The sequence below is a fragment of the Nyctereutes procyonoides genome, unplaced genomic scaffold (genome assembly GCF_905146905.1).
Source record: "Nyctereutes procyonoides isolate TBG_1078 unplaced genomic scaffold, NYPRO_anot_genome, whole genome shotgun sequence".
Classification (NCBI taxonomy): Eukaryota; Metazoa; Chordata; class Mammalia; order Carnivora; family Canidae; genus Nyctereutes; species Nyctereutes procyonoides.
This window is the reverse complement of record NW_026575144.1, coordinates 8,662,995-8,689,939: the sequence shown is the minus strand read 5'-3', so window position 1 is coordinate 8,689,939 and position 26,945 is coordinate 8,662,995. Positions and strand designations below refer to the sequence as shown.

General features: G+C 36.3%; 1 protein-coding gene across 2 annotated transcripts in view; it reads right to left on the bottom strand.

Moving 5' to 3' along the window:
* IPMK (inositol polyphosphate multikinase) overlaps positions 1-26,945 on the bottom strand; it is a 60,561-nt gene that overhangs the window by 5,504 nt on the left and 28,112 nt on the right. The window contains exons 4-5 of one of the 2 annotated variants that reach the window (XM_055308993.1): positions 25,742-25,914; positions 1,445-1,526 (exon numbers count right to left, since the gene is read on the bottom strand). In XM_055308993.1, the coding sequence (XP_055164968.1) occupies positions 1,445-1,526; positions 25,742-25,914 (255 nt within the window). The remainder of the gene's footprint in view (positions 1-1,444; positions 1,527-25,741; positions 25,915-26,945) is intronic. The other variant, XM_055308994.1, reaches the window with a different exon arrangement.

The following is a 26,945-nucleotide window of genomic DNA, read 5'->3' as shown; positions in this document are numbered from 1 at the left end:
CTCTCTATATTCTCTTGAGGAATGTGATAAGATTTGCTTCATTTGCTAGTGTGAGGGATTTTTTAATAAGGTTATTTGTTTGTTAGAATCATACTCAAGAGCTAATCTAAAACCTAGAGTCAAATCACAGCCACTTGTAATAGCATCAACAGGGATCCCTGGGTGGCTGGGCGGTTTGGCACCTCCCTTTGGCCCAGGGCGCGATCCTGGAGTCCTGGGATCGAGTCCCGCATCGGGTTCCCGGCATAGAGCCTGCTTCTCCCTCTGCCTGTGTCTGCCTCTCTCTCTCTCTCTGTCTGTCATAAATAAATAAATAAATAAATAAATAAATAAATAAATAAATAAATAAATAAATAAATAAATAAGTCTTTAAAAAAATTACCAACAGCCAAAATATCAAATAATGAACTATAATAAATCCTTTTGTTCTTAATAAAGTTGATTAAATCAGTCTTCACAAAAGTTAAGCTCTCTTTGGGGATCAACACTACTCCAGGTTGAATATGTTCTTCAAAATTGAGATTTTTACATGTTTTAACCTATCAGATTATTAATAATCTTTTAAGATTATTTATGCTTATTTTATTATATTTGAGAATTTATGGGTATATATAATTTGATTTCTACTCTTAAATAGCTTGTTCCTCCACTCTGGGACAGAAATTATTTAAAAAAATATATTCATATTAGCCTGCAAAATATTTTAATAAAGAGCCAATTGAATATTATCCTGCTGTTGGTTAAGTAAACCAAGGCAAATACTGTTAAGATCACACAGTGTATGTTTGTTTTCTACATATAAAATAAAAATTTTTCTTCAAACTATTTACACTACACATAAACTCTTTCCCATCTTAGGCAAAGCTAAGAATAAACGTTTAATAGAATAATATCTCCAGAAACCTATTAAGGTATTATTGTTTTTGTAATAGCTTGGTTATTTTAGAAGCATGTATGTTAACAGGCTTTATTTAAACTGCTTCTAAAGCCATTTACTTATTATGTAGTTGTAGAAACTTATAATACACAATTAAACTACACATGGGAGATTTCAATAAAAATACATTACATACAATAATACACATTTTAAAGTTCTCTTATGTAACAGTATACAGTTTTAATACACTATGATTTACATATTAGGATTTGAAGACAACTCTAGTTTAGGACTTGGACTGTATTACTGGTTCACTGATGTCCATTATTTTTTTTTATGTATAACAATAAATAAGAAATGAACTAAATGTAAAAGAAAGCATTCATGGATCCATGGTTTTGGTGTATTACAAACCAGGGATTATGATTAATGCGGTTTTATCAATTTAAGGGTTTTTTTAAGTTTACTTATGGATTGAATCACTATAACAAAGAAGAATTAAGATTGAAATTACTTTAGAATCATTTTGATAACTGTGCAGTAATAGTATGTTTTTTCAATCCTTACCATCCTTTAGAGTTTCTTTTGTTAAGCTTCTTCCATAGTGCTGGTTTTGTGTCTCATAGCTATCAGAATGAACATGATAAACCTGTGAGAAAAAGCACTGAATATTAAAAACTAATAGTTCTCGGCTATATGAGGTTTATACAGCAATGCAAGGATAGTAAAAGACAGGAAGATCTACTCATATTTCATTCTAATGGATTTAAGAAGAAAAATATTGTATTGTATCATATCAATGGATGCTGAAAAGGCATTTAAAAATTTATATATTGGGACACCTGGGTGGCTCAGCCGTTGAGCATCTTCCGTTGGCTCAGGGCATGATCCCAGTGTGGGGATCGAATCCCGCATCAGGCTCTGCGGGGAGCCTGCTTCTCCCTCAGCCTATGTCTCTGCCTCTCTGTGTCTCTCATGAAAAAATAAATAAAATCTTAAAAAAAAACATTATGAAAGTAGAAAACAGATCCAACAAATGGATGCTTAATGCACTTGAAAAAAACTGACATAAAATTATTTAAAAAAATGTACACCCTCTATTGATGAAAACTCTTTAAAAGGAGTTTAAGTGATGAATATTTCCAATATGAAAGAATTATCTATAACATTGTCAATCCACCAACAGCTAGCCTCAAGTTTAGAAAAGGAAATAAGGAAGTATCTGTTCTAAAATATAAGAAGCTTTCAGAAAAAGTATTCTACCACAATTTTTTTTTATCATCTATCTAATATTGTTCTGGAATTTCTAGCAAATATAAACTGACAAGAGAAAGGGTATAATAATTTGGAAAGAAGGAGATAAAAATATTAATCTTTGTAGATAATGGTTGTATATTGGAAAATCAACTGAAAAATTAATCAAACAATAAGAACTTGAGTACAAATTGGTATACAGAAATAAGCTTTCATATATACAAATAACCAGTTAGAAAATGTAATGGCAGACCCCATTTACAAGTGCAACAACAAAGAAATAAAACATAGAGATAAACTAAATAAGTATAAGTCTACATAAAGAGATCTTTAAAACATTCCTAAGACATACACACACACACTTAATGTTCTCAGAGAGGAAATTCAACATCATAAAAGATATCAATTCTACTTAGTCAACAACTAAAATGTGATTATAACAAAACAACTTTTTTAAACCATATAAGCAAATTCTGAAGTTTATATTAAAAAATAAGAATAGGCAGGAAAAAGCCAAATAAGAGTACTGAGGGAATAGCCTTGCCATCCTACTAGATACTAAAATATATTTTATTTATATTTTCCCACTTGATTGAAATATATGAAAAATGTAATAATTATATATATTTAGTGTAAAACAGGATTATTTGCTATAACACTGTATAATGATTACTAAGATCAAGATAATTAACACATGCATTACTTCACAGTTAACTCATTTTTTGTGCATGTGTGGTGAGAAGGCTTAAGATCTACTCTCAGCCAATTTCAAATATATAGTACTATATTATTAACTATAGTCATCATGCTATATATAAGATCCTCAGAACTTATTCATCTTATACCCTCTGACCTACATCTCCCCACTTTCCCCTCCTCTAGACCTCTAGGAGTCACCATTCTATTGTTTCCATGAAATCAGCTTTTTTTCTTTAGTTCACTTATAAGTGGTACCACACATCATTTGTCTTTCTTTGTCTGGCTTATTGCACTTAGTATGGACCCTTCAGGTTCATCCACACTGTTGCACAGCAGGATTTCCTTCTTTCTTGTGGCTAAATAATATTCCATTGTGTGTATGTCTGTCTGTGTGTGTGTGTGTACACACCACATCTTCTTTATCCATTCATCTGTAGGTGACACAGGTTGTTTCCATATCTTGGCTATTGTTAATAATGCTGCAATAAACATTGGGAGTGCAGATATCTCCAAGATATTGATTTCATTAAAACATATTTTTAGAATCAAATACATGAGAAGTTTGTATGTGATAATAGTACTTAAAATCAGTAAAAAAGATGGATTATTTATTAAATAGCCATAGTGTGATTAGGTAGTGAACTGGAAAAAATAAGTTGTATTTAAACTTTATACCAGAATAAATTCCAAATACATCAAATATCAAAATGCACAAAATGAAATGATAAAAGTGTCCCCACAAAGATGGAAGACTCCTTGAATAACTGATACTAGGGAAAACATTTCCTACCAAAACTCAGAAACTCCCTTTATATACATTGTTTTTTTAAAATGTTCATAGTGTTTTTGCCATGCAGAAATCAAAAGACAGACACATAGAAAAGGTATTTAAAATTTATATATTGAACAAAGGGCATGATTACTCTTATGGGAAAATGAACAAAGGATCTGAACAGTTCACATAACCCAATCAGCTCTCAAACATACCAAGAGCACAGCCCCTGTCCCAAACCATGAAAAATCGTGTCTCAGACTTTGCCAAATGTCTTCCTGGAGCAAAACTGCCCCTGGTTCAAAACCACCACTCTATATATCAAGCAGACTGCCAATATCTACCAAAATATAAATGAATATAAGCCCAGCAATTCCCCTAGGAACTTGTCCCATAAATATGCTAGCATACTGGTGGAATGAGGTAGGCCTCTGTTTACTAATTTGTAATATTATTTAAAAATAGCAAAAGACTGCAAAAACAAAGGATTCATCAAAGGTAGTTAAATCAGGTAAAAAGTGTTAAATGATGATATAATAACAGGGTATAAAACTGTGGAGACATCTTTATGATTTAAATGGGAAAAAAGTAAGACACAAAATCATGTTCAAAGTAGGTTTTATGATCAAAGACCATAATATATGCAGTATTTGTATATATTAAAAATATCTCTGGAAGGATACACCAGGGAAAATATATAGCATCCTATGTGTAAGGTGACTTCTCACTGTATATGTTTCTATACTTTTGGAATCTGAAGCATACAACAATGTATCTTCTTAAATATTAATATATTTTTAAGAGATTCATTTACTTATTTTTGAGAGAGAGAGAGAGAGAGAGTCTGTGCACAAGTGGAGGGAGGTGCAGATGGAGATAATCTCAAGCTAACTCCCTACTGAGCACAGAGCCTGATCTGGGGCTCATTCTCATGACCCAGTCTTGGTCAGCAGCAAAGATATTTGTAAATCAGAAGATATACCCCAACTTTGAAAATATCTATATATGTAGCCAAAAATTTTTTTTAAAAATCTACTTTTCTTTCTTTTTTTTTTTAAATGGAAAGGAGAATTGGACAGGAGTAGGACAGACTAAGAACAAGACTTTTGAACAAGCAAAAGTTGGGGTGCCTGGCTGGCTCTCTCAGTGTGGCATGTGACTGACCTTTAATCTCAGGGTTGTGAGTTCAAGCCCCACATCAGACATGGAGCCTACTTAAAAACAAACAAAATGAAACACAAACAAAAACGAAAAACAAAACAACAAGAAACAAGCAAAAGCAAGTGCTAACCTTCCTGGATCATATTTCAATATATGAGTTGAACTTAAAATGTCAGGAGCAAACAAATTCAAGTATCTTTAGCAAAACACCCTTCCTATTAAGTCAATTAAGGAAAAAGTTATTTGAAAGGTTACTATCATCCAGTATTATATAGAAAAAAAAGATATACAGAGTCTGATCTTTAGACAACGCAATCAATACCAAAAGAGAAGAATCTTTTCCACAAGTAACTAGTAATCAGTGATTAAGAAAAGGTACTTCTCTCCAAAAAGTATTTCCTTGTCAAAACTTAAAGCTGTTGCCAAAAATATACTGGAACATCTGAAAATTAAGTCATTTAAAATCTTAAATTATATGTTTTAAAGATATTTCAGGTAAGTTTCTATGAACTATATTTTAATTACTTTAGGCTAATAAATAAAATAAATCCCTGTAATTACATAGGACTTGTTTTCAGAATCAATACAAAACTGGAAAATTAAACAAGAATGTATACAATAGTTAATCTATCAGGACACTACCTCAAAAATCAGTAAGTCCTAAAGCAAGTTACTGATATACTCACTTCTCTCAAGTCTGATACTTTAAGATACTATATACCCCACCTACCTACATACAGTATATTCCAGTCACCTTACATAAACTCCTGTTTCACAATTTGGTCTACTTCTCAGTTTTCTATCTATTAGAAACTTTCTCTTGTTGCCAGTTCAAAAGACAGGTATCCCCTGCTTTTCAAAAGTTTGTGTTATGCCACTTTACTTTTACAAAAGAACTACATTAATATCTGTTTTTGCAAGTCAAAAGAGATCAAAAGAGGATTTTCACTTCTATAAAGAAAAGCAAAAAGTGAAAATAGCGTTTAATCAAATCTTTCATAGGAACACTCAACTTTCAGAGAGCAGGGAAAAACTGTACTATCTTTTCTAAAGTCACCCTATAACCTTCCTCTCTTGACTCCCTTGATTTTATAGGGACTACTCTATTTCAACCTCTTTTGTAACAGATATTCCAATAACCCTTGTTATTAAATCAATGGGGAGTCTTTTTTTTTAAGATTTCTTTTTCATTTTTAAAGTCCTCTCTACACCCAGCATCCTGAAACCAAAACTTGTATGCTCCACTAACTGAGCCATCCTGGTGCCTCAAAATTCATCTTTCTTTTTAAAGATTTTTTCTTTTTTAATTTCAATTTTAGCTAACAGACAATGAGATATTGGTTTCTGGAGTAGAATTCAGTGATTTATCACTTACAATACCCAGTGCCCACCACATCAAGTGTCCTCTATAATACCGATCACCGATCTATCCCATCTCCCCCCAATTCCCTCCATCAATCCTCAGTTTGTTCTCTATCATTAAGGGTCTCTTATGGCTTGCTTCCCTCTCTCCTTTTCCTCCCCTCTTGCTATACATCTGTTTTCTTTCTTAAATTTCACGTAAGTGAGATTACATGGTATTTGTCTTTCTCTGACTTATTTCATTTAGTATAATACACGCTAGTTCCATCCACGTTGTTGCAAATGGCAAGATTTCATTTTTCTGAGTCTTACCATCAACACCATCTTGGGATCAATGTATAAATATAGTATAATTACTGAAAGTTATTAAAAATAAAGAAACCCTAGGGGTGCCTGGATGGCTCAGTCAGTTAAGTGTCCAACTCTTGATTTCAGCTCAGGTAATGATCTCAGGGTTGTGAGACTGAGCCCTGTGTCAGGCTCTGGGCTGGGTGTGGAGCCTGCTTAAGATTCTCTCCCTCTCCCTTTGCCTCTCCCCCTGGCTCGTTCACCCTCTCTCTCAAAAAACATGTTTTTAAATAAATAGAAAGATACTAAGTCAGCACAGAAAATTGGCAAATTATTCTACCTACACAACTTCTTCTACTACTGGCTGAGCAGAACAGAAAAATATTTAGATGTATTTTAAATATTTGATATATTTGGTAAACTTCAGTCTAGTCAGTGACATCAAGGGATTTTTTTGTTTTAAGGCAGACTTCCCTGGAGGGAAATTTTTACACTTTATAGAGTATTAATTCTAAAATTATCTAACTCTATTATTAGTTTATAAACCCACTATGACTAAAAAAGTCAAATTTACCACCTTCCAAAGAAATAAACTATTTGAGAAATTTAACTCTAACATTACTCTTATTAAAATTCAAGGTTTATCTTCCAATTTTAATATCCTAGAATTGTCTAAGCAAATCTATATTCACATCATTTTCATTTTTAAAAAATTTTCATTTATTTATTTATTCATGAGAGACACAGAGAAAGAGAGGCAGAGACACAGGCAGAGGGAGAAGTAGGTTCCATGCAGGGAACCCGATGTGGGACTCGATCCCCGGACTACAGGATCACGCCCTGAGCTGAAGGCAGATGTTTAACTGCTGAGCCACCCAGGTGTCCCTCATTTTCATTTATTATCTCATACTTTAATCATAACCTTTCTCAGATAATTAAACAGTATGTTAACTACTATATAAAGGAAGTTACGAGAACAAAAATAACAGGAACACAAATTGATCCAGTATGATCCCCACTAAAATCCTAATTGGCATTTTTTGGCAGGAATTGACAATTACAACTTAATTCTAAAATGCATGTGTAAATTTAAAGATGATCCAAAATTAGCCAAAACAATCTTGAATAAAAGAAGAATAAAGTTAGAGCTGTTAAGATTTCTGATTTCAAAGCTTACTCCAAGGCTACATTAATAGACATTGTGGTTCTAAAAAAAAAAAAAATCTGCAAATCATACATTTGATAAGGGGTTAATATCCAAAATATATAAGGTACACATAAAATTTAATAGAAAATATAAATTGGGTACAGCTACTATGCAAAACAATATGGAGATTACTCAAAAAATTAGAAAACAACTACCATATGATCCAGCAACTCTACTTCTGGGTATATGTTCAAGGAAACAAAAACAAAATATCGTAGAGATATCTGCGTCTCCATATTCACTGCAGCATTATTCATTATAGCCAAAATATGGAAACAACCTAAATGGCCACCAATAGATGAATGGATAAAGATATGGTGTACATATATACAACGGAATTATTATTCATTCATGAGAAAGAAAAAAATCCTGCCATTTGAAACAACTAGGGTGCACCTTAAGGGCATTATGCTACATAAAATAAGCCAGACAAAGAAAGACAAGTACTTCATGGCATTACTCATGTGTGGAATCTCAAAAAAAAAAAAAAAAAAAAAATCAAACTCATAGAAACAGAGTAAAAAAGTGGTTGCCAAGGGCTGGGAGGTGGGGAAATAGGGTAAAGTGAGTAAAAAGGTACAAACTTTCAGCAACAAGATGAATAAAGTCCTGAGGATCTAATGTAAAATAAGGTGACTATAGTTAATAACATTGTAGTATATAACTGAGATTTGCTAAGAGAGTAGAATTTAAATGTTCTCACACAAGTTAAAGATAAATGTGAGGTAATGGATGTGTTAATTAACTAGCTGGGCAGAATCCTTTTAAATGTCTATGCATATTAAATCACCATGATGTACACTTTAAATATCTAATAATTTTATAGGTCAATTATGCCTCAATAAAGGTTAAATTTTTTTAAAATGTGATATTGGCATAAAGACATAATATGAATCAAAAACACAGAATTGAAAATCCAGAAATAAATTGTCACATTTATAGTCCACTTATTTTCAACAAGGGTGTCAAGACCATTTGATGAGGTCTTGAAAGAATGGTCTTTTCAACAAATGGTGCTGGGACAACTAGATATCCATATGCAAAAGAATTAAGTTTGTTGCCTTCCTCAAACCACACCCTCAAAATAAACTTAAAATGCATCACATAGCCCAATGTAAGAACTAAAACTATACAATCTTTAGAAGAAAAATAGGAGTAAATTTTCATTCCTTTGGGTAGGCAATGTTTCTTAGCTATAACACCAATGGCATAGGTAACAAAAGAAAATGAAAAAATAAATTAGATTTCAAAATGAAAACTTCAAAGGAACTGTCAAGAAAGTAAAAGAATGGGAGAAAATATTTGCAAATCATGTATCTGATTAGGGATTTGTATAAAACTCATTAGCAAAAAGACAACCCAATTTAAAAATAGGCAAAGGGTTGGAAAAAACATTTCTCCAAAGAGGATATACAAATAAGATCAATAAGCACATGAAAAGACGCTTAACATCATAAGCCATTAGGAAAATGTAAATCAAAAGCATAATGAGATACTTCACATCCATTAGGATGGCTATGGTTAAAAAAAAAAGGCAGTAACAAAGGCTGCACAAGGATGTGAAGAAATTAGAACCCTCATACATCACTGGCAGGAATGTAAAATGGTGCAGGAACTTTGGAAAAACACTACAGCAGTTTCTTAAAAAGCTAAGCTTAAAACATAGGACCCATCAATTTCAAACTCAGAAATCTACCCAAAGGAAATAAAAACATATTCACATGTAAAAACTTGTGCATGCATGTTCATAAAAGCATTAATAATAGCCAGAAAGTGAAAACAAACCCAATGTCTATCAATAAATGAATGGATAGGGACTTTCAGCAAGATGGCGGAAGAGTGGGAGATCTCATTTCATCTAGCCCCTTCAATTTATTTAAAGAACTATCAAAGTATTCTAAGCACCCATGAATTCACCTTGGGATATAAGAAAAGAGTCTCTGGAACTTTACAAGTAAAAAAGCAACCACTTTTTGCAAGGTAGGAGGTGTGGGGAAGAGAATCTGAGAGAAAATAGGGGAAAATAAATGGAGGGGAGAGCCTCTCTAAGCTGTATATAGCCCAGGAAGGCAAAATTGAAACCCTGAGAAAGTTGCTTTAGTGAGAGACATCCCTGGTGCTCTGGTGGTGAAACGGGAAGAATTCGGGGGAGGGGTGGTGGTGGTGGTGATGGTGAAGGACAGAGTGGTCTCAGGACCCCTGGAGTCACAGAATTAACGGGGGTTCCTGAGATGGTAGAGTTCCCAAGCAGTGGAGCAGTGATACTGGTTAGGATCAGCAAATCCAGGGGAGGCTCTCAACTTGGGTTAGCCATAGACTTCAAGCCCAGCAGGACGATCAGGGGACTATCTCTACCCCGGGAATCTGCAAAGGACTGGAATGCAGGCACCCTCCACCTCCCCACAGGGAGAGGGTAAACACAGGATCCTGACAGGTAGCCTCAGTGCCAGCACCCTACATAGTGCCATGGGGTGGGATACTCTGACTTCCCAGGAGAGGATCAGTGCGGGCACATACAGCCCCAGTTAAAAATGAGGACCTTTTGTCCCTGAGGGTTTGCTGAGGGGCCGGGCTGGAGATCAAGGTGCAGCCATTTTTGTTTGGATTCTCTAAAGAGGCAAGGAAAACCTTCAGGAAACAAAAACACACAGGATCAGCTTACGCTGAGCCACATCTCCTGGCAAGGGGTTGTGCAACTCCAACCAGGCAAAGACATCTGAGAAACCAGGCAGCAGGCCCCTCCCTGAGAAGATCAACTGGAAAGAACAGGTGCACAGCAAATTTACAATTGCCACAAGACTGTAAAACTCTAGCACTAGGAGAAAAGCGGTTATAGAATGAATATATAGAATGAAGCTTTTTTCTCATGATTTATCTCTCAATTAAAATTTTTCCATTTTTTTCCTTTTCAAATAGTTTCTTATTTTAAAAACTGTTTTTTAAATCTTTTTTTAACTTTCTTTTTTTATACTTACACTACATAGATACTTCATTTTTGGCTTCCTTTCATTCTGTTCAATTTTATTTTTGTATATATATAGGTTTTGCTTTCCAATTTTGGGAAATATTGTCTTCAAGCACACAAACCAATACACATTTAGGAACAAGTGGATCACTGTGTTTTGTCCACCCTGTGAGATTATATTCTCTTTTCTGCCCTCCTTTTTCTTTGTTTTTCAGTTTTGCTTTCTGACCTCATTGGATTTGCCTAGTGTGTATTTTCCTTGGGTTGTGGTTGATATTTTTTAATCTGTTCACTTGTTCATCCACACTTCTCTGGACAAAATGGCAAGAAGGAGGAAATCACAACAAAAGAAAAAACGAGAGGTAATACTATCTGCTGCAGATCTAATTGATACGGATTTTTTTGTATATTTTTTATTGGAGTTTGATTGCCAACATATAGCATAACACTCAGTGTTCATCCCATCAAGTGCCCCCCTCAGTGCCCATCACCCAGCCACCCGATCCCCCTGCCCACCTCCCTTTCCACTACCCCTTGTTCATTTCCCAGAGTTAGAAGTCTTTCATGTTGTCATCCTTTCTAATATTTCCCACTCATTTTCTCTCCTTTCCCCTTTATTTCCTTTCACTATTTTTATATTCCCCAAATGAATGAGACCATACAATATTTGTCTTTCTCTGATTGATTTACTTCACCCCGCATAATACCCTCTAGTTCCATCCATGTTGAAGCAAATGGTGGGTATTCATCATTTCTAATGGCTGAGTAATATTCCACTGTGTATATATATATATATATATATATATATATATATATATATATATATACCACATCTTTTGCTGCAGATCTATTTGATACGGATTTTTTTGTATATTTTTTATTGGAGTTCAATTTGCCAACATATAGCGTAACACCCAATGCTCATCCTGTCAAGTGCCCCCCCTCAGTGCCTGTCACCCAGCCACCCCCACCCCCCACCCACCTCCCTTTCTACCATCCCTTGTTGGTTTCCCAGAGTTAGAAGTCTCTCATGCTCTGTCTCCCTTTCTGATATTTCCCACTCATTTTTTCTCCTTTCCCCTTTATTCCCTTTCACTATTTTTTATATTCCCCAAAAGAATGAGACCATATAATGTTTGTCCTTCTCCGATTGACTTATTTCACTCAGCATAATACCCTCTAGTTCCATCCACGTCAAAGCAAATGATGGCTATTTATCGTTTCTAATGGCTGAGTAATATTCCATTGTATACATAGACCACATCTTCTTTATCCATTCATCTTTTGATGGACAGTGAGGCTCCTTCCACAGTATGGCTATTGTGGACATTGCTGCTATAAACATTGGGGTGAGAGGTCCTGCCGTTTCACTGCATCTGTATCTTTGGGGTAAATCCCCAGCAGTGCAATTGCTGGATTGTAGGGCAGATCTATTTTTAACTCTTTGAGGAACCTCCACACAGTTTTCCAGAGTGGCTGCACCAGTTCACATTCCCACCAACAGTGCAAGAGGGTTCCCCTTTCTCCACATCCTCTCTAACATTTGTTGTTTCCTGTCTTGTTAATTTTCACCATTCTCACTGGCGTGAGGTCGTATCTCATTATGGTTTTGATTTGTATTTCCCAGATGGCAAGTGATGCGGGGCATATTCTCATGTGCTTGTTGGCCATGTGTATATCTTCTTTGGTGAAATTTCTGTTCATATCTTTTGCCCATTTCATGATTGGATTGTTTCTTTGCTGTTGAGTTTAATAAGTTCTTTATAGATCTTGGATACCAGCCCTTTATCTGAGATGTCATTTGCAAATATCTTCTCCCATTCTGTGTTTTTTAGTTTTGTTGACTGTTTCTTTTGCTGTGCAGAAGATTTTTATCTTGATTAAGTCCCAATGGTTCATTTTTGCTTTTGTTTCCCTTGCCTTGATAGATGTATCTTGGAAGAAGTTGCTGTGGCCAAATTCAAAAAGGGTGTTGCCTGTGTTTTGAATTTATCTTTGTGTATGGTATAAGAGAATGGTCTAGTTTCATTCTTCTGCACATGGCTGTCCAATTTTCCAAGCACCAATTATTGAAGAGACCGTCCTTTTTCTAGTGGATAGTCTTTCCTGCTTTGTCGAATATTAGTTGACCATTGAGTGCCCATTTCAAGGTTCTCTATTCTGTTCCATATTTATGTGTCTGCTTCTGTGCCTGTACCATACTGTCTTGATGATCACAGCTTTGTAGTACAACTTGAAATCCAGCATTGTGATGCACCAGGCTCTGTTTTTTTCAATATTCCCCTGGCTATTCCAGGTCTTTTCTGATTCCACACAAATCACAGGATGATTTGTTCCAACTCTCTGAAGAAAATACATGGTATTTTGACAGAGATTGCATTAAATGTGTAAATTTCCCTGGGTAGCATTGACATTTTCACACTATTAATTCTCCCAACCCATGAGCATGGAATATTTTTCCATCTCTTTGTGTCCTCCTCAATTTCTTTCAGAAGTGTTCTGTAGGTTTTAGGGTATAGATCCATTACCTTTTTGGTTAGGTTTATTCCTAGATATCTTATGCTTTTGAGTGCAATTGTAAATGGGAATGATTCCTTAATTTCTCTTTCTTCAGTTTCATTGTTAGTGTATAGAAATGTCAATGATTTCAGGGCATTGATTTTGTATCCTGCCACATTGCTGAATTGCTGTATGGGTTCTAGCAATCTTGGGATGGAGTGTTTTGGGTTTTCTATATACAGTATCATGTCATCTGCAAAGAGGGAGAGTTTGACTTCTTCTTTGCCCATTTGAATGCTTTTATTTCTTTTTGTTGCCTGATTGCTGAGGCTAGGACCTCTAGTACTATGTTGAATAGCAGTGGTGAGAGTGGACATCCCTGTCTTGTTCCTGATCTTAGGGGAAAGGCTCCCAATGTTTCCCCATTGAGAATGATATTGGCTGTGGGCTTTACATAGATGGCTTTTAAGATACTGAGGAACGTTCCCTCTATCCCTACACTCTGAAGATTTTTTATCAGGAATGGATGCTGTATTTTGTCAAATGCTTTCTCTGCATCTATTGAGAGGATCATATGGTTCTTGTTTTTTCTCTTGTTGATATGATCTATCATGTTGATTGTTTTACGAGTGCTGAACCAGCCTTGCATCCCAGGGATAAATCCCACTTGGTCATGGTGAATAATCTTCTTAATCCTAATGGCAAGTATCTTGTTGAGAATTTTTGCATCTGTATTCATAAGGGATATTGGTCTATACTTCTCCTTTTTTGGTGGGGTCTTTGGTTTTGGAATTAAGGTGATGCTGACCTCATAAAATGGAGTTTGGAAATATTCCGTCCCTTTCTGTCTTTCAGAACAGCTTTAGTAGAATAGGTATTCTTTCTTAAACATTTGATAGAATTCCCCTGGGAAGCCATTGGGCCCTGGACTTTTGTGTCTTGGGAGGCTTTTGATGACTGCTTCATTTCCTCCCTGGTTATTGGCCCGTTCAGGTTTTCTATTTCTTCCTGCTTCAGCTTTGGTAATATGTGGTTTTCCAGAAATGTGTCCATTTCTTCTAGATTGCCTAATTTATTGACGTATAGCTGCTCATAATATGTTTTTAAAATTGTATTTCCTTGGTATTGGTTGTGATCTCTCCTTTTTCATTTGTGATTTTATTAATTTGAGTCTTTTCTCTTGTTTTTAATAAGGCTGACTAATGGTTTATCTATCTTATTAACTATTTCAAAAAACCAACTCCTGGTTTTGTTGATCTGTTCTACAGTTCTTCTGGTCTCTATTTCATTGAGTTCTGCTTGAATATTTATTAACTCTCTTCTTCTGTTGGGTGTAGGTTTTATTTGTTCTTTCTTCAGTTCCTTTAGGTGCGAGGTTAGCTTGTGTATTTGATTTTTTTCCAATTTTTTGAGGGATGCTTGTATTGCGATGTATTTCCCTCTCAGGACTGCTTTCACTGTATCCCAAGGATTTTGAATGGTTGTATCTTCATTCTCATTAGTCTCCATGAAACTTTTTAATTCTTCTCTAATTTCCTGGTTGACCCTTTCATCTTTTAGCAGGATGGTCTTTAACCTCCACGTGTTTGAGTTTCTTCCAAATTTCTTGTGATTGAGTTCAAGTTTCAAAGCATTATGGTCTGAAAATATGCAGGAGACAATCCCAATCTTTTGGTATCAATTGAGAACTGATTTGTGACCCAGTATGTGGTCTATTCTGGAGAAAGTTCCATGTGCACTGGAGAAGAATGTGCATTCAGTGCATTTGGATGTTAAGTTCTGTATATATCTGTGAAATCCATCTGGTCCAGTGTATCATTTAAGCTCTTGTTTCTTTGGAGATGTTGTGCTTAGAGGATCTGTCATTTGCAGAAAGCGCCATGTTGAAGTCTCCCAGTATTAGTGTATTATTATCTAAGTTTGTCTTTACTTTGGTTATTAATTGATTGATATACTTGGCAGCTCCCATATTAGGGGCATAAATATTCATGATTGTTAGGTCCTCTTGTTGGATAGATCCTTTAAGTATGATACAGTGTCACTCTTCACCTCTTACTACAGTCTTTAGGATAAACTTTAATTTATCTGATATGAGGATTCTACCCCTGCTTTTTTTTGAGGACCATTTGAATGGTAAATGGTTCTCCAACCTTTCATTTTCAGGCTGGAGGTATCCTTAGGTCTCAAATGAGTCTCCTGTAGACAGCAAATAGATTGGTCTTGCTTTTTTATCCAGTCCAATACCCTGCATCTTTTGATGGGATCGTTTAGCCCATTCATGTTCAGAGTTACTATTGAAAGATATGAATTTAGTGTCATCGTAATAGTCCCTGTTGTTGTGGATTATTTCTTTGGACTGGTTTGGTGGTCACATATTCTTTCAGTTTCTGCCTATCTTGGAAGCTCTTTCTCTCTCCTCCTACTCTGAATGAGAGCCTGCTGGATAAAGTATTCTTGGCCGCATATATTCTAGGACCCTGAATATATCGTGCCAGCCCTTTCTGGCCTGCCAGGTCTCTGTGCAGAGGTCTGCTGTTAATCTTTCTCCCCATATAAGTTAGAGATCCCTTGTCTCTTGCTGCTTCAAGGATTTTCTCTTTATCTTTGGAATTTGCAAGTTTCACTATTAAATGTCAAGGTGTTGAATGGTTTTTATTGATTTTAGGGGGGGGACCTCTCTATCTCCTGTATCTGAATGCCTGTTTCCCTGACTAAATTAGGGAAGTTCTCAGCTATTATTATGTTCAAATATGCTTTCTGGCCACTATACCTCTTGGCACCCTCTGGAACTCCAATTATATATAGATTTTTCCTTCTGAGGCTGTCATTTATTTCCCTTAACCTTTCCTCATGATCTTTTGTTTTTCTCTTTTCTCCTCAGCTTCCTTCCTTGACATCAACTAGTCTTCTATGTCACTCACTCTCTTCTACCTCATTAACCCTCGTCGTTAGGACCAAACTAGGACTAATCCTAGTTTGGATTGCATCTCATTTAACTGATTTTTAATTTCAGCCTTATTAGATCCAACTTCTGCAGTCGCGAAGTCTCTTGGATCCTTCATGCTTTTTCCAGAGCCACCAGTAGCTTTATAATTGTGCTTCTGAATTGGCTTTCTGACATCGAATTGTAAATCAAATTCTGTACCTCTGTGGTAGAGTACTGTTTCTGATTCTTTCTTCTGTGGTGAATTTTTCTTTCTAGTCATTTTGCTCAGTGCAGAGTGGCTGTATGAGCGGCCTGTGTCAAGAATATCAACCACGACCTAAGTAAATTTCACCCTAGATAATTCTGCTGAGGTCAGAGACCAGAAATTGAAAACAAAGATCAGAACAAAATAAAACAAAAGGACCATTAAAGTGAAAAACAAATTTTGAAACAAAGCAGTAAAAAATAAAAGGCCAGGAATCCTAAAGAAGAGAGAAAAAAGAAAAAAACAAGGAGAAGAAACCAAAGGGGGTTGCTGGGAGATGGTGGTGGTGATGAGTTTGTAGTGGAGGGAGAATGTAGTCTACCTGAAGGGTTCTAGAAGGTGATCCTATTGTTTCTGAGTATATTAAGTTCTGTATGTTAGAAAATGCTCAGTCCCAAATTTATATAAACCAGAAATACTTGTAGAGGGCCCCAACATTGACCACCAAAACATAAATGAGATAAAAGAGAGGGGCAGAATGGGAATGAGGAATCTCACAGAATGAAACAGCACCGTACACCACTTGGTCTGGGTGCATGCTGATCATGTTTTAGAAGGTATTAACTTCTGCCCTTGTAGAACAAAATGAGGCAGAGAAAACAAAAAACACAAAACAAAACAAAAAAAAACAGATCTTGTATATCTCCCAAAATTAAGTTGATTATTTTGAAGGGAATCTAGAATTGGAAAATATATCTAGGACCTGTAATTGTAGAAATATGAAAGTCAAAAAGGAAGAATCTTAAAAATGAAGAGGTGGTAAAATGTTGTAGTTAATGCTGGAAAAGAGAAAAAAAAATGGAAATTAACAGTCTGATATAAAACCGAGTTGTACTGGAAAAAGGAAAAAAAAAAATGAGGGGTGCCCTCTGGTTCTGTATACTGTAAATCCCTCGACTTCCTCTGGAGCTTTCCAGGGCTGCTTGGGCAAGAACGTGCTCTTCCCCTGTCCTTCCAGCTGGTCTTCTGGGGGAGGGGCCTGCTGTGCTGACTCTCAGGAATGCGTACCTGGGGGAGCTGCCCCACCCCCACTGGGTGCCAGGCTCAGTGGGAGCTGTTTATTACCCCATGAATCCTCTGTTCCTTGGTGGCCCTGCCTCTCCCAGGCATAAGGTGACACAAGGAGGAACAACAACACTGGTGGTGGCCAGATCTCCAGCCCTGGAGTCAGCTCCCCCAGTAACTACTGCAGTCTCTGAGTCTGCACTGGCCTAGATGGTCCCAGGGTGGCGTGGGTGTGCTGATCTGCACAGGTGAGTCCTCGCTGTCCTGTGCCCTCCCCGTCTCCTTCTGTCCTGGGGGGAGTGCAGGATCGCTAGCTTTGTCCACCCAGAACCCTGGGATCTGGGACCTGTCCAGCTGGAATCACGCTCTGGGGCCAGGGCTCCCAAAGGCAGCAGAGTGCAGACCCCTTCATCTGGAGCCCCCACCTGACCCACCGGTTTATCCCCAAGGCCCTGCAAGGTGTGCTCCAGCCCTTTACTGAGATTGGCCCACAGTCTGTGGTGTGCTTACACCTGGGTGCCCTTCCTCTATTAGTGACTGGAGGCTCCACTGCCCCTCCTATGATTCTGCTCGACTTCTCGGCTAAGCGCCTTTCCAGCCAGGAAGAATCTGGTGCGGCTTTTCTTAAAGTTCCTGCTTTTCTGGGACTGGGCTTTCCTGTCCTGGGAAGCTTTCACCAGCCAGCCTTAGCCGGGCACGACACATGGGCCCTCCCCGACTTGATTCTTTTTAATTTTTTTCCCCTGCCTTCCTACCTTGCTAGAAGTGAAAACCCTTCTCTCTGTAGCATTCCAGCTGTTCTCTCTTTAAATCTCAGGTCGAATTCGTAGGTTTTCAGGATGACTTGAAAGTAATCTAGGTAAGTTGGTGGGCCCAGGTGAGTTGAGGCACCTACTCCTCTGCCATCTTGCCCTCCTCCTCCTGACATGGATTTAAGTAAAATGTCAGAGATGGAATTCAGGATAACAATTAGAAAGCTACTAGCTAGGCTTGAAAAAAGCAGCTTGGAGAAATGAGATCTAATCAGGGCAAAATTAAAAATACTCTAACTGAGGTGCAATCTAAATGGGACACTAACGGCTAGGATAAATGAGGCAGAAGAGAGAAAAAATGACATAAAAGACAAGTTGATAGAAAGGAAGGAACCTGTGGAAAAGAGAAAAAAGAAAACAACTAACAGCCCATGAGGAGAGGCTTTAAGATATCAGTGATGCCATGAAAAGAACCCACATCAGAGTTATTGTAGTGCCTGAGGGTGGAGAGAGGGGGGGGGAGGGAAGTAGAGAAAGAGAAGGCTGGAAAGTATATTTGAGCAAATCATAACTGAGAATTTCCTTAATCTGGGAAAGGAAACAGGCATTCATATCCAAGAGATAGAGAGGACCCCTCCCAAAATCAACAAAAACCAGTCAATACTCCAACATGTAACAGTGAAGCTGGCAAATTTCAGGGATAATGAGATAATCCTGAAAGCAGCTCAAGACGGAAGATTCCTAACACAGAGGAGACATATTAGACCAAGAGCAGACCTATCCACAGAGAGCTGGCAGGCCAGAAAGGGCTGGCATGATATATGCAGCATACACACACACAGACACACACACACTGGGTAAAGCATGCAGCCAAGAATACTTTATCCAGCAAGATTGTCACTCAGAATGGAAGGAGAAAAAAAGCTTCCAGGACAGACATAAACTGAAAGAGTATGTGACTACTAAGTTAGCCCTACAACTATTAAGTTGTAGCCCTGCAACATAGACCAGAGAGAAACAATCTACAGAAACAGTGATATTACAGGTAATACAATGGCACTAAATTCACATCTTTCAATAGGTACTCTGAATGTAAATGGACTGAATGCTCCAATCAAAAGAGGGTATCAGAATGGATAAAAAAGCAAGACCCATCCTTATGCCATCTACAAGAGAATCATTATAGACCTAAAGACACCTCCAAATTGAAAGCAAGGGGGTGGAGAACCATTTATCATCATGGACTATATGGATATATACAGAACATTCCACCCTAATGCAACAGTATACACATTCTTTTCAACTACACATAGAACTTTCTCCAAAATAGATCACATACTTGTTCACAAATCAGGTCTCAACTGATACCAAAAGGCTGGGATTATTCATTGCATATATTCAGACCACCATGCTCTGAAACTTGAATTCAATCATAAGAGGAAATATGGAAGGAACTCAAACCTAGAGGTTAAAGAGCATTCTACTAAACAAGGAAGAGGTCAACCAGGAAATTAAAGAAGAATTTTAAAAATTTATGCAAACTAATGAAAAGGAAAGCACAAATGTTCAAAACCTTTGAGATATAGCAAAAGCAGTCCTAAGAAGGAAGTACATTTTAATACAAGTCTCTCTCAAAAAATCAGAAAAATCTCAAATATACAAGCTAACCTTACACCTAAAGAAGCTGGAGAAAGAACAACAAATTAAGCCTACACCAAGCAGAATAGAAATAATAAAGAATAGAGCAGAACTCAATGAAACAAAACCAGAAAAACAGTAGAACAGATCAACGAAGCTAGGAGCTGGTTCTTTGACAGAATTAAAAAAATAAGTAAACCCCTAGCCAAACTTATCAAAAAGAAAAAAGACTCGAAAAAAATCACGAATGAAAGAGGAGAGATCACAACCAATACTAAGGAAATACAAATGATTTTAAGAACATATTATGAGCAACTATATGCCACCAAATTAGGCACTCTAGAAGAAATAGATGGATTCCTAGAAACCTACTAATTACCAAAACTGAAATGGGAAAAAACAGAAAACCTAAATAGATTCATAACTAGAAAGGGAACTGAAACAGTTATCAAAAACCTTCCAAGAAACAAAAGTCCAGGGCCAGATCGCTTCCCAGAGGAATTCTACCAAACATTTAAAGAAGAACTAATACCTATTCTCATGAAGCTATTTCAAAAAATAGAAATGGGACTCGTTGTATGAGGCCAGCATTACCTTAATCCCAAAACCACACAATAATCCCAACAAAAAAGAAGTACAGATCAATATCCCTGATGAACACAGATGCCAGAATTCTCACCAAGATACTAGCCAATAGGATACAACAGTATATTTAAACGATTATCCACCATGAAGTCCTGGCCTCAACAATCAGACAACAACAAGAAATAGAAGGCATTCAAATTGGCAAAGGAGTCAAATTCTCACTCTTTGCAGATGACATCATACTGTATGTGGAAAACTCAAAAGACTCCACTCCAAAATGGATAGAACTCACATGCAATTTGGCATCACGGCAGGATACAAAATCAATGCACAGAAATCAGTTGCATTTCTATACACTAAAAATGAGATTGAAGAAAGAGAATTAAGGAATTGATCCCATTTACAATTGTACCAAAACCCCTAAGATACCTAGTAATAAAAGTAACCAGAGGTAAAGGGTCTGTATTCTAAACACTAAGAACATTTACAAAAGAAACTGAAGACACAAAGAGATGGAGAAACACCTCATGCTCATGAATTGAAAGAATAAATATTGTTAAAAATGTCTTTCCTACCCAGAGAAATCTACACATTCAATGCAATCCCTATCAAATACCATCGACACTTTTCAAGGAGCTGGGACAAACAATCCTAAAATTTGTATGGAACCAGAAAAGACCCCAAATAGCCAAAGTAATGTTGAAAAAGAAAACCAAAGCTAGTGGCATAACAATGTCTTACTTCAAACTATATTACAAAGCTGTGATCATGAAGATAGCATGGTACTGGCACAAAAATAGACACATAGATCACAGATCAGCGGAACAGAATAGTGAACCCAGAAATGGACTCTCAACTCTATGTTCAACTAATCTTTTACAAGTAGGAAAGAATATCCGATGGAAAAAAAAGTCTCTTAAATAAATGCCATTGGGAAAACTGGACAGCCACATGCAGAAGAATGAAAACTGGACCATTCTCTTACACCATACACAAAGATAAACTCAAAATGGATGAAAGACCTAAATGTGAGATAGGAATCCATCAAAGTCATAGAGGAGAACACAGGCAGAAACCTTTTGACCTCAGCCACAGAAACTTCTTGCAAGGCATGTCTCTAAAGGCAAGCAAAACAAAAGCAAAAATGAGCTATTGGGATTTTATTGAGATAAAAAGCTTCCGCACAACAAAGAAAATAGTGAACAAAACTAAAAGGCAACCTGCAGAATGGGAGAAGGTATTTGCAAATGACATACCAGAGAAAGGGCCAGTATCCAAGATTTTAAATAATTTATCAAATTCAACACCCAAAAAACAATCCCCTCAAGAAATGGGCAGAAGATATGAACAGACATTTCTCCAAAGAAGAAACATAAACGGCCAACAGACATATGAAAATGCTCTACATTACTTGCCATCAGGGAAATCTGAAATCAAAACCACAATGAGATACCACTTTGCACCGGTGATAATGGCTAAAATTAACAGAGCAAGAAATAACAAATGTTGGCGAGGATGTAGAAAAAGGAGAACCCTTTTGCACTGTTGGTGGGAATGCCAGCTGGTACAACTACTCTGGCAAACAGTATGAAGGTTCCTTAAGAAGTTAAAAATAGAGCTACTTTATGGCATAGCAATTGACCTAGCACTACTGGGTATTTACCCCAAAGATAACAGACATAGTGAAACGAATGGGCACTTGCACCCCAATGTTCATAGCAGCAATGTCCACAAGAGCCAAACTGTGGAAGGAGCTGAGATGTTCTTCGACATATGAATGGACAAGAAGATATGGTATATATACACAATGGAATACTACTCAGCATCGGAAAGGATGAATACCTACCATTTACATGGATGGAACTGGAGGGGTGTTACACTTATTGAATTAAGTCAGAGAAAGACAATTATTACATGGTTTCTCTCGTATGCAGAACATAAGAAATAGTGCAGAGGACCATAAAGGAAGGGAGGGAAAACTGAATAGAAAAAATCAGAGAGGGAGACAAACCATGAGAGACTCTTAACTCTGGGAAACAAACTAAGGGTTGCTGAAGGGGGGGTGGGTTGGGGGATGGGGTAGCTGGATGATGAGCGTTAAGGAGGGCACATGATGGGATGAGCACTGTGTGTTATACACAACTGATGAATTATTGAAAATTACATCTGAAACTAATGATGTAAATATGTTTGCTAATTGAATTTAAATAAAAAATAAAAATAAATGAATGGATAAAGAAAATGTGGTATATATGGAGAATGAAATATTTAGCAATAAAAAGGAATACAATACTGACATATGCAACAACATGGATGAACTTTTGAAAACATTAACTGAAAGAATCCAGGCACAAAAGACCACTTATTGTACTGTATGATTCCATTTATATGAAATTTCCAGAAGAGGCAAATCTATAGGGACAGAAAGTAGATCAGGGTTGCCTAAGGCTAGGGTGAGTTGAAAGACTGGAAGAAAAAGGTGACTGCCAATAGGTATGACATTTCTTTTGAGGGTGAAGAAAATATTCTGATGTTGAATGTAGTGATGGCTGTGCAACTCTGCAAGTATACTAAAACCTGTGAATCTTATATTTAAATGAGTGAATTGAAGGATATATAAATTATATCTAAATAAAGTTGTTATTTAAAAAAATACAAACAGAACAACTTCTCCTTGTTTGGTGAAACCACATCCCAAGAACACCAAATCACACAAGGTCTTATTTATCCTGTATATGTATGTGCCCAAAAGGTAACAGAAACCCACTGAAGAGTTTTTAAATAGGGGAATGTCATAATTAGATATACTTTTGCAATGTTTGATCAACAGATTGGAAGAGAGCAAAACTGAACTTGAAAGATCAGTTAAGAGACTAGAGACTGGAAAGGGATTATGGGAATTAAGATCAATAGGACTGATGGATGATTCTGAGATGTGATAGTACAAGTTTTCTCCTTTGTAAAACTGTATGTATGGTAGTGCTATTTATTGGGGTAAGGAATAATAGAAATGTTACTATTGTTATGGATGTTAGTTTGCAACAGGGATGTATCAGTTTTTTATGTATTTGTTCTAGATGTCTTGACATTATCCAGGTAAAGATCTAGCTATACAGACTAGGAGAGCAAAGAAAAACCAGAGGCAGAAGGTATACATTTGGGTGTTACTGTTGTAAATGAAAATCAATCAATTAAAAAAAAAAGAAATAGAAAGAAAAAGAGGGACTAAGATGGAACTGAGCAGAATACAACATTTAAAGAATAAACAAAGAAATGAACTGGTAAAGAAGACTGCAAAGTGTCTTTGCAGGAGAGGGTGTCATGAACCTCAAGAGGAAAGTTTCAAGAAAGACTTAACGCTGAAAGTTGTTTTCAAAGTAAAGTGAATAATGAAAACTGTCATTTGGATCTAGTAACAATGGAGATTGTCAAGGTTTTTAGGGACCTTAGTGAGAGCAAATCTGGAGGGATGATGGAATAGAAGCTAGACTGGAATAACTTTAAGAATGTTGAGTGGAGGGGTGCCTAGGTGGCTCAGTAGGTTAAGGGGCCGACTCTTGATTTTGGCCCAGGTCATGACCTCAGGGTCATGATATCAAGCCCTCCATCAGGCTCCATCTCAGCATGGAGTCAGCTTGAGATTCTCTTTCTCCCTCTGCCCTTCCCCACTTGCACATGGCACGTGCACATGCTTTCTCTCAAAGAAATAAATAAGTAAAATCATTAAAAATATAAAAGAATACTGAGTGGAAAGGCAATGGAAATAACTGGTTCAGTTCTGGGAGGCAAGGTGAATCCACCACTGGAGGGCAGAGCACAGTAAAGGCAGGTTTTGATGTTTCATTGCTGAAAAAGTTGAGCAATTTGAATACATTTAAAATAAAGTTAGAGTCAGGAGAGAGAAACAGAAGTTGAAGATATAAGAAAAACAAGAGAGAATCGATAGCACTAGGTTCCTAAAGAGGTGGGAGGGACCAAGATCCAGAGGACATAGGGAAGGGTTATGCTTAGACAAGAGGATGAAATATTCTTCAACAGGAGGAAGAAATAAAGAGGGAATGAAAGTACTTGAAGGTTAGGTATGTACATCTGTTAGCAGAAAATTAAAGGAAATCCAGTCTGATAGTTTTTATTTTTTCTGAAGCAGAAGGCAAAGTCACCTGCTAAAAGTGAGAAGGAAAGTGGGAGGGTGAGAGATTTGACAACAGTGAAGGTTTATTAAATAGTTGCCCAGTTCCTGTGGGATGTTTATTCCCTGTTTGTTTTAACATTATTCCATTACCCTTTTCTTTACCATATATCCACATTTAATTATAGTTTTCTAAAATGAAATAACTGTATAATATTTCTTTGGTTTTATTTATAATCAGAATACCAAATTCAACTGTGCTGTTGTTACCATCACATTAACAATTCATCTATAATACTTCCTATAAACTCTATTTAAAAATCAAAATGAAAACCTATATATCTTACACAATAAATTTCAAAACTACCCATTATGCTCATATAGGTAATCAATCATTTATCATATGTACAAATTTTATCTCCACACACCTAGAAGGCATACGATTTATTTAGAGGATTTTATTCTACATTACTTTAAATGTGGCATACTATTTGCAAAGATGGCCTCAACAATCCCTCCCATCCTTGTGGACACTACCATTTGCATTGTGACTTCTCTATTCCAACCATCAGAAGGGGAATCTGTTTCTTTTCCCTATCATATGGGTTGGCCCTGTGATTTACTCTTTCCTATATAATTCCATAGATGTGACAGCAAATGACTTCTTAAGCTTTCCTGTAGCTCTCATGCTTGGCTTCATGGAATATGATGAAGCTCCAGCTAGCCTTCTGGAACATGAGAGATCACAGGGAAAAAGGCTCAGCCAACAGTACTATCTCCCAGACGTGAGACCGAGGTCATTTCAGACCATCTAAGCCCTAGCCGAGTCATCAAATGAGTACAGCCTCATGGACCCTAAGGGAGATCAGCAAATTGTGTACCTGAGGCCTACTCGGACTGTCAACCTACAGAATTATGAGCAAATAAGACAACTTTTAAAATATAGTCTGAAGCTGTAACCTAATTTTTAATTTCCCTTTTCTATTTTAAAAATATAGAAAAAAAGGAATATAAAAACTTAGTACCTTTCTGTGGAAAAATCATAAATAATATCACATTACTTATCACATTATTTTGCATGTAAACTTAAGCTCCTTTAAAATAAAATTACCAGAGTCATAGTCCAGTGGTTCAGCCATTCATTCACTTATTAATTACATACGATGAATCAGAGTCATTCCATACACTGACCATATATTAGTGAACAAAAGAGATTAAAATCTCTGCCTGCATTGGGGAGATATGGACAACCCAAATCCAAAATATATTATCTTCTAATATATAAGTATTATAACAACATCTACATTTTTCAAGGGAAGAACAAGTAAAGAGAAATGTTACCAATAATCACTCTTACCCTCATGCCAAGCACCAAGAACCCAATCTCTTCCATTAATGGGTACTTGCTGACCTGTTGCTTAATCTTCTCAGATGAGGCAAAAGGATCGTAACTCTTTCGCCCTATCTTTACATCCATAATACAGGGCTTATTAAATTTATGGGTCACATCTTCCAGTTTTAAGTATAAATCTGTTATTAAAGAAAAACTAATTAGTAATAGGCAAACATATTACTATTCAAAAAACTGCCAGGGGAAAACAAAATAAGGAAATCTTAAAAACTGGGAAAAAAGTTAAAATAAAATCCAGAAACAATTATTATTACTCCATCTGAAGAAAAAAAAAAGACTGACCAACAAATTTATATCAAGTATAAATATCACAGAGAAACTCTTGCAAGAAGTGATTAAATAATATTCAATCATAAGCAAAAGGTATGAAATAGATCTAAGGTTTCTACGGACATTAAAATGAGACTATTTCAAAAGCTATTTCAGAATGCATTCCCCTTATGTTTTTTTTCCCCCTTTTGAATATATTTTATGTCATCTGTACCTCAGCAGATCTCTTAGTATTTTAATAATTTTTAAAATTCTTCATTTAAAATTAGTAATAGGAATAAATCCTTCCCACAGTGTACACAACAGAAATATAGCTTAAGAAATCAATCTAAATTATGGTCACTGCCAAATTTACATTCTAGTTTTACTAGTCTCAAAAGAAAAATAAATATCTTGCTTTTTAGAATATAAGTGTTCATCAAAAGTTCATCTGTAAACCACTTTGGCATCCTGCATACATCTTCCCACAGATATATATATATATATTATATAATATGTAATAATATAAAATATACATGATATTATCTATTACAAATGGAGATTCAAGTAAAAGACTATAAAAGTCCCATTTATTACATACTGTAGCTGAACTAATTATAGCTTAGTTTGAAAATAAAGGTCTAAGTACACTAAGGGAAGGAAGGAAGGAAATTCTTCCTCTCTCTACTTGATAAAAGAATCGTCCCAAAGTTCTGAATGAGCTCATAATTTTCCGTTATGAATGTGAGAAGCATGTCTCCTAAAAACTTTTTCTCAAAAACAGAAAAGATTTTATTTGCTTCTTACCAAAGTAACAAAGTTAGAGAAGGTATGTATTTTCAGTGAATTCTGTAAGAGGCCACCAGAGAAAAAGGAAGACTTTTACCCTCTTTGCCTTTAC